Source organism: Chamaea fasciata, unplaced genomic scaffold (assembly GCF_029207755.1).
Source record: "Chamaea fasciata isolate MVZ Bird 193981 ecotype frontalis unplaced genomic scaffold, bChaFas1.0.hap1 SCAF_2, whole genome shotgun sequence".
Taxonomy (NCBI): Eukaryota; Metazoa; Chordata; class Aves; order Passeriformes; family Sylviidae; genus Chamaea; species Chamaea fasciata.
The window spans coordinates 26726207-26738500 of record NW_027094087.1 but is presented as its reverse complement, the minus strand read 5'-3'; the positions used below and the strand labels follow the sequence as shown (position 1 = coordinate 26738500).

At 39.8% G+C, this 12294-nt stretch overlaps 1 protein-coding gene across 5 annotated transcripts in view; it reads right to left on the bottom strand.

Annotated features, from left to right (window-relative positions):
* The window catches only part of CRACR2A (calcium release activated channel regulator 2A), a 60309-nt gene that overhangs the window by 15729 nt on the left and 32286 nt on the right, over positions 1-12294 (bottom strand). For all 5 annotated transcript variants that reach the window (XR_010719320.1, XM_066175359.1, XM_066175362.1 and 2 more), the window contains exons 9-14: positions 10819-10890; positions 8264-8309; positions 7343-7434; positions 6276-6597; positions 2285-2417; positions 258-339 (exon numbers count right to left, since the gene is read on the bottom strand). Coding sequence is in view for 4 of the 5 variants with exons in the window: in XM_066175359.1 (XP_066031456.1) it covers positions 258-339; positions 2285-2417; positions 6276-6597; positions 7343-7434; positions 8264-8309; positions 10819-10890 (747 nt within the window). In the remaining variant the exon portion in view is untranslated. The remainder of the gene's footprint in view (positions 1-257; positions 340-2284; positions 2418-6275; positions 6598-7342; positions 7435-8263; positions 8310-10818; positions 10891-12294) is intronic.

Genomic DNA, 12294 nt, shown 5'->3' with positions numbered 1-12294 from the left:
ATTTGATCCTCTCCTAAGAAGCAGGATTAGGTCCACAGTTAATAATCTTCAAACAGATGATTCAAGGAAGCAAGACCTTAAAATGCATCCAGGTTTTGACAGGGATGGAGTTAAATTTCATCATACTGTCTTTATTTCAAAAAAAGGAGTTTTGCCACTTTCATCCCTCCAATTCCCTCCTCCATGCCAGTAGATGAGAGAGCAGCCACACAGCTGGGCTGACTGCCGGGGCTGAACCATAAGAGGACCTTCCTCACCGTTCCTGGCCAGCCGTGTCCCAGAGCTGCAGCGCTACCTGGGTGTGATCTACTGTGACAGTCCTCACGTTGTAATCCACACCTGCAACAGAAATGCAAGGTAAGTTGAATCTTTACATGCTGTTTGATCTTTGAAAACAAGATCCAGCAAACAGCAACAATTCCAGAAATGTAAAAAGATAGGCACTGCATTAAAAATTATGTCCAGAGTCTCCAGCTATCAGAGGACAAGAGCTTTTGTTTGCTTGAAGTTCTCCAGCAATAAAATACTGAATGGTAATAGAGTAGTTCAGTTGTGTAAAATATGCAAGCCAAGTCACTTTCCAAACCACGGAACATGAGTCAATGATCCATTTGACAGTCCACAGCAGTCTAAGCCACTTAGCCTGGAACTCACTGCACAACATCAGTTGAGTGAAATGTGTTAGTTTAGCCTGAGCTAACTACATGAGAGCCTTCTATAGCCTTCTACAAGGCATGGCACAGGGAACAGTGGATTCTAAGATAAATGCTGAAGATAGATGGACTGAACATGTGGAGAATCTCTTCCCCTTTTATTACATAGAAGATAAACTCACTTCATTTAGGTTAGTGGAGATGAAAATTCATTTATTTAAACTTTTAAATTAATCTTCTCCCGATTCCTCTAACCTGTGAAGATGTAAGCATTTTCTGGATATATATAACAATATTTAGAGTCTTAAATGTTAATCAGTCACTACCTCCTCCTAATGACAACCTACATTTTTTTGTATCACATTGAACTGTACCATAAAATCACAGAATTGCTGAATAGTTCAGGTTAGAAGGGATCTCTGTAGGTCAGCAACAGTATCTTTGGGGCCATTTTCCACAAAAATGGGATTTTTACCAGTAGCATTAATGGAGAAGCATCTATACCTGCATTCCTTCAACAGGCAATTAAAAACCCTGTATGGAAGATATATCCATTGTTTGTATCTCAAAGGAAGAAACTTGAACTATTCTGTAGAAATTCATTGAGAACACTCCTGTCCAAACTGTTCACCTGGCTTTTGCACTGTCTGTACCTCGCTAGCCATAGCCCACATCTGTGAAACTCATTGTTGTGAACACTAAATCAAAGCTATGACAAATGTGTTCCTGCCATTTTCTTTGCAAGAACCCTGGATGACCAGCCAAAAGAGGAAAATGTTCAGACTCATTCCTCTGTTTATCCTCTGGAAAATTTCACACACAGTGTAAGAGCTCAGAGTGTAGAGAAGTGCATCAGCCAATTACAGGACAACATGGACAGGACACAGCCTTTAGGTGTATAGGATATATGAACAGACAACTGCAGTCAGGTGTCTATGCTCCCATTCCAGTTAATGAAGATACAGTCAGTGAAAAACTAGGACATTACTGTGCTCACCTTGAAGTAGGTAAGTTTTATTTCATATATGCTGCAGAATAAGTAAGGTCTCAACACAGGCTAAGCATAAAGACCCTGATCATTTAACCCAGCTGCATTATAATAACCTACACTAGAGTTTTTTACTTTGATTTTGTGTCTGACTTTTGAAAGTCTGCACTTCAGGCAAGGTAAGAATAACACAGGCTTTGAAAACTTTGGCTTTGGAAACACTGGTCTGACTTTTTTTTTGGTGATTAGTATAATGCTAAATCTTCAAACAGGTGATTCAGATATTCTACTTTCTCTCTAAAACAAAATCAGATTACTTATAGGGATAGCAATGAGATAATTGTTGTTACAGTGCAGTCCAGAGGACAGGATATCTGTTTCAGAAATGTGAGATCTACAAGGAAATTCTAGCTACACAGAAGTCAGCAGAATTTTTCTGATTTACCTCAGCACCAGCCAGGATTTCAGTACAGATTCTACTCTGAAACCTCTCCATCAATTACGTGCTTAGGAGAACTCACTTTGCATGTCCTACTTTTACAACATCTGTATGTTTCTGTTTTATAATACAGGGCCTGATCTCAGTAGAAACTGTTAAATACTGTCAGAACAAAAATAATAACAGTTATTTTGTTAAACTTACCTACAGTAGCAGCTGTGCCTGGGAAAAAACGATCTTCACAAAACCTTCTTAAGAATGAAGTCTTTCCAACACTCGAATTGCCCACAAAAATGATCTTGAATAAACGGTCTGGGACAGAGCTTATTCTCTCCTCCTTCAAGTAAGAGTAAAAATTAGCCTCCAACTATCCTATAAATCCTGTTGCCTCCCCAGTTTAAGGCTGATATGGGGAAAAGAATAGATTTATCCTATCATATTCTTCATTACTCATGAAGCAATATTCTGTTTCCTAAAATAACTCAGCATTTCAGATGTTTGCCATGCATCATTCCAGATCATCTGAATGCAGTGATTTGCACTGAGCTCTGGAAGTATACTGAATATGAACCTTTGCATGAAACTGCCAAAATAAAACAGTTTACGTTCATGGCCACAAATCAAAATTTATAAAGCTACACAAAGTTCTGCTCAGTAGCTTCATCCTATACCAGTGACTCAGAGGAAGCAGCACATCTTCATCTAGATAACAGAAGCAAAGTCATAATTTTTTTAGCTTATGCCACCAGATTCTTCTCTCTGCTACTGCCATAGAGCCAAGAGCTTCTATCCAATTACTGCATTTCTACATCTGTTTACCATTACAGGCAGAAGAATGGAGGAAAGACACAGACAGAAAATTAGACCAGTTAATCAGGCTGTAAATATTCAGTTATGTTTCTGTCATTTCACTTTTTAAGCAGAAGGAACCACAATTTGTTCTGCTTATCCAGGTCCTGTTTACTGCAGGCTAAGCTAAGTGGATGCTGGAGAGAATATCCATATCCTCTAACAAGTAGGTCATCATTCTTTTGCATGTACATCAGGAGTTGGTTAGGGAAGCACTCTGTAGCACCAGCAAACCCTGGTTTGCAGGGGGGCCATTGCTGGTTTGTTAGTTGCAGTGTGGGTTGCAAGGAGGGAGAGGAGGGAAAGAGAGAGGAGGGAGGGAAAGGCCCTCTGCCACTCATTTGATGTGCAGGATCCAGGAGACTGCTGCCTCCACGAAGACATAAGAACTGAATTCACTGCCCAACAGCCCTTTGAATAAGACATTGAAGTCTACACTTGGAAGTGTTTTCTACAAATATACAGAAGTCTTAGAGAAAGAAGAAATAGAGAGTTGCTCTTGATGGGGAAAAAACCCAAACAACAAAGGCTTGAGCTGTTGTCTCTCTTTGTGTGAAAAAAAAAATTCACTGCTGTAAATTTTGGGGACAAAAAATACATGTCTCTTTCATGAGCTGGGCTTATGGCCCACCACAATTATAGAGGGGTTTCTTATTTTCCTCTTCTATTAAAATTCTAACCCCCCATGGCAACTATAGGCTACTAGTAGCACACATCAATTCATACAAAGCACAGTCTCAGTCCTGCTAAAAACCATTCCTAGCTTATTAGTCTATGTGCTCTGGGAAATAAAACAAGCTAATATACAATCATCAGCTTGGCAGTATTATCATAGTGCTTCTGAGAATCATAGCTAAATATATGGACTACATGACCTGAATTACTTTGTCCCTGGTGGTCATACACACTCCAGTAGCACTAAAACTCAAAGACCCCAGAGGCCTTCAGCTCAACTCCCAAAACAATAAGAAGCCATTTTTCACTGAGATGTATCAAGTCTAGTCATGAAAATAACCTTAACGATCGAACTTGATTTTAAAGCTGCATGTGAACACTATGCTAGGGCATAAGCTACTCCATAGTCTGCTTCAACAAAGTGCTGATGGGAAAATGGAATAGCAGTAGGATGAAAATTTATTTTAGTTTACAATGTAGTCCAAAGAAGTATTCCCTAGGTGCTTCTTTTGAGTGATATTTATGTAAACAGTAGCCAGGTAAAGTAACACACCTAGCTTTTGTACAGTTTAACACAAATGTGGGAGATTACAGGTATAAACATAGTGGTTCACATTCCATATTGAAAGATCAGAGGGGAGAGGAAGCAAATCTCATGCAAAAGTTTTAGACAGAAAATCTTGCTTTAATTTCCGTTAGGGTTCCTTCAGGTGCTTTCCCAGTGACATTTCTGGTAACGTTAACTGCAGCTTCATCTTCACAGCCACTCAGAAAAATGCTCTACCTGATTGTCAACTCCCAGATAAAACAGCAGTTGCTTGGCCTCATGCACTGCTGCCAACGTTGGTTCTACTCACCTATAAGGTGCAATAGGTCATCCAGAATTAGCAGCTGAACTACTGTGAATATACGCTTATTAGGAAGGCATAATGCCACCAGTTAGGAGCCTGAGTGCCATGCAGTAAGCAATAAGATCACTGTATGCACACATTCCATGTCACACAAAAGCCATTGTAGACTAATTATAATAAGAAACAAGATCTAGTTCCTACCCAGCTGAGAGGATGATCTTTCAAGGGGCACGACTGCTGGAGGAGGGCTGGCAGGACAGGCTTGTCCTAGCTGGATAGGATGAGCTACCTGGCTTTTGTAATCCTAAAGTCCAGTGATGGCATGCTTTGAAAACATGATACAAAATAAGTCATACAGCAAGCAGAAAGCATGCACTGAATTAAATAATTTCAAAATATGAAGCTCTTTTCTGTACCCTCAATATTTCATTAAAAGGTACCACTTAGAAATTATTATGTAACCATGGCATAATTCTATCATAATTTTTAAGATATGCTTGCTTATTCTAAAAGAACCATATAATTATGACCAAGCAAACCAATTTTTCCTATTCTTTAATCTTTTTAGTATGTGCTTCAAGAATCTAAAAATGAGTAATCCTTAACAATGATTCTAAAATTAGAAAACAAGCACAGCTAGCTCTGAAGCAATAACAGTGCAAAAAGAACTTTAGACTACAAAGAAATGTACCTTCCAGCACACTGTTTTAAGGATTATTACTGAATGGTGAATTCATTGCTAACATGCATATACAAGCTAGAGCTGAAATAATATAGGATTTCAATTTGCTAAATAAAAGTATTTTCAAAAATAATTAAAAATTAATGATATTCTTCTCATTATTTCTCAGATAATGTAATAGCTACCAAAGCTGACTTAAAAGTATCAGAATATGAGAAATATCACCTTGTGGCAAAAAAAAACCAAAAACAAAACCAATTTTTTTTTTAAAAAAAGACTTGCTTCTTTTTTAAGACCATTCCTACCTTCCACTGTATCTGTTTGTATCACCTATTACAAGGCTTAACTTCATTTTCCCTGAACAGTCCTTCAAATGTAAATCTATGCACACATTGTCCGCAGTTACCACTCCTTTAGGCTGAGTTTCCCTTTTTTGCACCTTCAGCACTTTTCTGCAGTACATTTTCATCCCCCACTTCATGCAATGGCTTAATTTGTCATGCTTCAACTTAAAGACAGAAAACTAAAAAATTTCAGATCCTAGGAATAACGCAATAACCTTTGACACCACTTCTTCATGGCATCCAAGGTCCTTCAGAATAGAACAGAACAGAAGAGTTCCAGTTGGGTGGGACCTACAGGAACCTAGTCCAACTGCCTGACCACTTCAGGGCTGACCAAAAGTTAAAGCACGTTATGAAAGGAATTATCAAAAAGCCTCTTAAACACTGACAGTCTTGTGGCATGGACCACCTCCCTAGGAAGCCCATTACAGTGTCTGAGAACCCTCTCACTGAAGAAATGCTTCCTAATGTCAAGTCTGCACCTCTCCTGAGGCAGCTTTGAATTGTTCCCATACATCCTGTTGCTGCATCCCAGGGGAAAGGGATCAGCCCCTCCCTCTCCCATTCCCCTCCTCAGGACGGTGTGGACAGTAAGGGAGTTGTCCCTCAGCCTGTTTTTCCAAACTGGACAAATCCAGAGCCCTCAGCTACTCCTCAGAGGACACACTTTGCAGCCCTCCCACCAGCTTTGTGGCCCTCCTCTGGATGCATTCAAGGACCTTCACATTCTCCTCAAATCACAGGGCTCAGAACTTCACACTCTACTCAAGGTGAGGTCTCCTTTCTCCTCTTACATTTGACAGTGTTTCCTTCCCTACAGGCTGCTCTCTAGAAGATGATGATGAGTGTTCCATTGTTTGCTCTCCAGCTTTGTTATTCATTTCCGTCTCAAAAGTATTTTCATCTTCTCCAGTCCACCTACACAGCTGCTTATCAACCAGCCTGTCAAGAAGCTGGGGTAGGTGATCTTCTTCAATTGATATTATTCTTTGGAGATGTGATGTTTTAGTGACTCCAATGACTCCAGCATCAGGCTCTTCAGAGAGAACTCCATTCAGTCCAGAAGAATCCCTTCTCTTTGAGTTACCGAAAATATCATCTTCTTCAAATGAATGGCTAGACAGAGAAAAAAGAAAGTACATCACAAAAATATAATAGACCTGCTATTTTATTCTGAATTTAATCTGGATAACTGAATTTATTCTCCCATGTTTTTGACTAGTCACAGTAGGCAGAGGAGAGTCATTCCAGTGTCTGCTGAAAAGTCAGCTCATATACCACGTGGATATATATTAATAATTACAAGCATCATGGGGAAAGCTAATAACTTACAGGAGAAACCTGAACCAGAATGGAAAACATTAGATTAACATTGCTTCTAACCTTGTAGAAGAGCTAAAGCATAATTCTCTACTGTGATTTTCTCCTTTCCTATCTTCCACTCCCATTCTGGAGGAATAAAAGAGCTCCCCAAGTGAGATCCTTTCTATGTGCAATCTAATTCTCTCTTTCATAGATGGGAGGGACATGGGTTTGCTTAAAATGGATTTAAAAAGTCCAAGTGGAGACTCAACATTGTACCACATTAGCTTAGGATCATGGGCAAGTTTTTGTGTCTCCCAGCATAGACCCATCCACAGTGGGGAGATCTCTTCCCTTTGCAGACAGCACACTTGATTTATGTTGACATTTGGCTCTTCATTTTCAAATTTCTTAATGAGCACAGTAATCTTATAGTGACAGACTCTTTAGAAATACACTCTTTGAAAAGTTCAAAAGTATCAGAAAGAAAGCATTCCACATCTTTTTTCTATAAGCCGCATCATACTCAAATAGGGAACACATGAAAAAGAGTTCCTACCTGTTAGGGAGCATCTTGCCCTCTATGTATTTCCCAATGATAGACCCTGATCTTTGCTTCCAGCTGGCTTTTGGAACAGTTGTTTTGCATTTCTGCAGAAATACAGAATACTTCTTACTGATTTACTTCTGGTGTTCATTATGGTTAACTACCTGCACTCCCAAAACTTAAATAATGCAATGCAAATGAAAGAAAAAATGTAGAAGAAAATCCTAGAGGTATAAATGCTTCAGAATTCCAGTTGCTAAACAACCAGAACAGGGAACTCCAGATCCTGCAAAAAATGCATCTGCTTTGTAAATAAAACAGCACAATGTCATGAAAAAAAAGTAAACAGGTATTTCTTTTAACACGAGCAGCTTCTTGTAGCTCTAAGACCACAAGAAAATATAAACTAAGTGGCCCTAGTCTCCTTTCACCAGGGTACTTCTAGAACACCTTAGGGGTCCATTCTTTAATGTTGCTTAAAAAGTTAATAGGATCTGGTCTTACCCCAGTCCGAAGAGGTATTCAGGTACTGATTCAGGTACACAGTTATTGCACTGTCGTATAAATGTTTCAGGATATAACTACTCTTGACTGAGTAAATTAACACAATTTAATTGTTCCATTTTTAGGTTATTTCATCCTTCCATGATTGCATCCTTAGTTTCTTCTAAAATACATCAATCTCTCTTCAGATAGAAGACTGAAGAGTCTTCTTCCCACTTTATCATTCTAAACATGTAGCTCTTAAAATTGTTCAGCCAATTAAAAAAACATCTTATTTTCAAGTGAGAAAAGAGACAAAACAAATTAAGAACAGGGCAAGATTTAAGTGGCATGAAAATCCATCTTCTGCATAGCCTTCTGCCCCCTTCTTTTAAAGCTGTTCTCATATGTGTCTGCTCAATACTGGGTTTGAAAATAATTGTTGGTTACCTGCAAAAATATGTCACGTTCATCCTTGAGATGTTTGTTCCTCTCTCTGCAAAGAAGAACACAAACAAAAGAAACACTGAAGCTGTGAAAGAACACTTAGAACTGCTGACTTTTCTACTCCACACTAACCGACAGACTGGACAGTCAGCAGTGCAAACCTTTCATCGTCCTTTATTTATATTCTCACCTCAGCCAGTTCCTTGTCTGGGCTATTGATTCTCCAGCAGGGCTATGCTGATTAAAGCCAGATGGGATCTGGATGTCTTTCTGTATTTTATCTAAACAAATGCCTTAACACATAGAAATCAGTTGTGGTCAATTCGCCTTCACAAACTGTAAATTAGAATGTTTAATGATTTTCACAGTAAAGATGACCTCTTAATGTGGAGAGGGTGCAATGAACACCATCTCTTGTTCATCTGGTGACAGCTGTGAAGGCCAGTTATGCCCCTCTGAGGGTTGCAGTTGTGGCTGCCACGGAAAAATAACCCCAGGAAAACATCCACCTTTCATCCTTTGTGCAGAAACAATGACAGTGTCAAGAAACAGATACTATAGGCAATCAGCAAGCTCTGATCAGATCTGACAGCACACCTGCTTAGCACATAACCTATTGTCTCCATCTGTTGCTGGCCTGGCCACAGGAGAGACTGTGCAGCCAGGGTGAATGGAAAAAACCTCTGTTGCCAGATGTTTTTATCTAAGTCCCCAAAATTTGCAGCAGGCATGATGACAGAGTGGCCTATGGAAAACACACACTGCAAAATAAGAAGTTTTCCTGAAGCCTGTAAAATTTTCAGGCAGCTTTGAAAGGAGGCCTCCTGAAGGAAGTGCAGCCAATGAAGGCCTAGAGGCAGGTGCAACCTACAGCCCACGCTGACTGACCACTGAGCAAACGAGACCCAATACTAAAAAATTAAAAAGAGGGCTACAGTTGTCTGAACACAGCTCCAAACTTTGAAGTGTATCAATAAAGGAATGTTAGCTAGGAACATTTTGGTATCATTTTACAAATATTTTGGGGAAATAATCTTCATTTTGGCTCAACTCCCAGTTCTTGAGAAGCAACAGAGGCTTTCAGCAAGCTCCTGCAGCCAGGCTTCTACCTCAGAATCAGCTCAGAACTGCTCAGTGCTGTTCTGCTTTACATTTGACTTTTGGAAGGAAGACTGTCCTACAATACTGAATTGTCAAAACAAATCACATCTTTCAGGTGTGCTGCCCTGTACTCTATGCAATAACTAAGCATACAAAAGTATTTTGTAACATTTTTACTATTTTTGTGTCATTTATCCGTGGCAGTTGACCTTGACTAGCTGCCAGATATACACCCAGCCACTCTCTCGCTCTCCTTCCTCAACACAACAAGGGAAGATAATAACATGGAAAAGCTTGTGGGCCAAGATAAAGACAAGGTTACTTACCAGCTCCCCATTACAGACAAAACAGACTCAACTGTAGGATGATCAGAAATAGAGACAAAACTAAAATAACCTTCTCCACAAACTCCTTTCTTCTCAGGCTCAACTCCACTCCTACACCTTCAGCTCTTTCGTTGGAAAATCCAGCTCTACAGAGATGGGGCAACTGAGAGGCGTTTTAAAAAGATTTTATTCTATTATTAATCTTGTAGAAGGGTGAGACACAAGAGGTGTAAAACTGAACGCCATTCTATCAGAAGCCAAGCTATTTCTTGTTTACAGTACCTTATAAATGTTCAATTTCTCTCTCAACAATGTCTTCTCTACTCCACAGCCTAAGTCAGCACACCGTATCTCAAAATTTACATAAAATTGTACAAGACTATGTGAGTTTTCAGTCTGGATTTAAGAATCCTCTACAAATCCATTTCTCACACTCTTCTACCTCCTTACAAATCCTGAATGGCACAAGGGGGTGGGGAATAGTGGAGTTGGTGGTCAATCCCCAACAGCTTCTCTCTGCAGCTCCTTCCTCCTCACACTGTTTTCTTGCTCCAGCGTGAGTTCCCTCACACAGGTTACAGTCCTTCACAAACTCCAGCACAGCTCCTTTCCACGGGGAATAGTCCTTCAGGAATGGACTGCTCCAACATGGGTCCCCCATGGGCCACAATTCCTGCCAGAAAACCTGCTCCTGCATGGGCCCTTCTTCATGGACCAAGCTCCTCCCAGGAGCCTGCTCTTGTGTGGACTCTGCACAGGCTACAAGGGACTCTGCTCCAGTGGTGCCTGGAGCACTTTCTATCCCTCCTTCTTCACTGATCTTGGTGTCTGAAGGGATTTCTCATACAACTTTTTTTCTCTTATCTTCTCTCCCAACTGCTATGCTGTTTTCCACCCTTTTTACCAAGGTTTCCCAAAAGCACACTGGGGCTGTGGGGTTCCACTGTGCCCTGTGCTGTGTCCTTTGCCACAGGGCAGCCCTGGCTTCTCTCTGGGACAGAGGTTGCCCCTGTGGCACCCCACTGTCAGCACCTTGACACCTACACTCACTACATATCCCAACATAATTTCATCCTTTAATGGACCTCTTTAGAACTATGTAAGAAGTTTTGAATGGAAGATCTACATTACCTTAAAAAATCCAGCTGCTTCAAAAGTCCTGACTTCTCTCTCTGTAAGGTTTCTGTCACCCGGTACACCTCCCTAAAAAAAAAAAAAAAAAAAAAAAAAAAAAATACACATGTATGTATTTTAAAAGAAATTGTTCTAACAATTCTAGTAAGACAATTGTTCTAACAATTGTTCTAGTAAGAACACTGCTAAAATGCTTCCCCCCCGAGGGTATCTACATTTGAGACCTCGGCTTCTTTAAACCTGTAGATTCTATTCTGCATGAATGGTTAATATTTTAAAGAAGTTTATTCAGTACAAGGCCCACAGTAGCACAGCAGTACAGGTTAGCAGAGGAAGGGGTAGAGGTTCTTTTTTCAAAAGATATTGCTTTTTCATTTCTTCATCCAGAGAGCTTAATATATGTTGATACTGGCACTTGGAGCATTCAGAAAAGATACACTGCTAAAATACTTCTCACTCATGGCCACTAAAAAACAGGTGACATTTTATCCAAAATTAGAGCTTATCCTGCTGCAGGAACCATATGTCAGGCTCCCACGTCTACAATCCCTACAATTTCTTTCCAAATCCTGACACTTATGCAGCCATTTTAACAGCATTTACTTTGATTTAGCACGATTTGGTGTCTGGCCTTACTCTTTTTTTTTTCTTTTCTTTTTTTTTTTTCCTTGTTTTTTTTTATTTTTGCCTTTCAGTGAAGCCTCAAGTTCTTCCTGTGCACTGTCTGAACATTACACCTGCTTCAACAGCTCACATCTTACCAGACTGATACAGATGTTTAAAGCAACACTGCAGGTGCAGTTGAGTAGGGCTGAGCTCTAATTCCATAAACCACTATTGAATCCACAGTGCTTTTTAAGTGCAGTAGTATTATTCAGCAGTCTGACCACTGGGCAGATTTCCTTTGTAGCTTTTAAATCAGATCATTCCATAGTCTTTGCTCTGGATCTGAAAAGAGAGGCCTCAAAGAGGAAACAAACCACCTTGAGGAGGAGTATTTCTACTGTCTACTTCTAAAACACATATCAAACATGCAAACCTAAAAATTCTAATCATGGTGGTCATTCTTTAACACTAATTTATCAATAAAGTTCATTATTTATACTCTCAAGAAAAACTGAAGAAGTAATAACTAAGTAGAGCTTGGCACAAAGCTTAAGAGAAAAAGAATGTGACATTTGAACTAATGTTCTGCTCTATCCTGAAATAAGACAAACAGCAACAGCTCTGAATTATACAGTTCATTGCTGCAGTGGCTAGGTCCATCTGTCATTCATGTGCTCTCCATTGGCAATGAGAGGCTTCTACAGATCCCTGAGCATTTTCCTTAAAATGGACTTCAGTGAACACTTCTGCCAATTACAGCTTCAGGGCAGGGATTCTTCTGCTTTGTGCAGAAGGCTGGAGCAAGACGGGTAGCTTGATCTGTCACAGGTCATTGTTATCCCTCAAAACATGAACCATAAATATTTC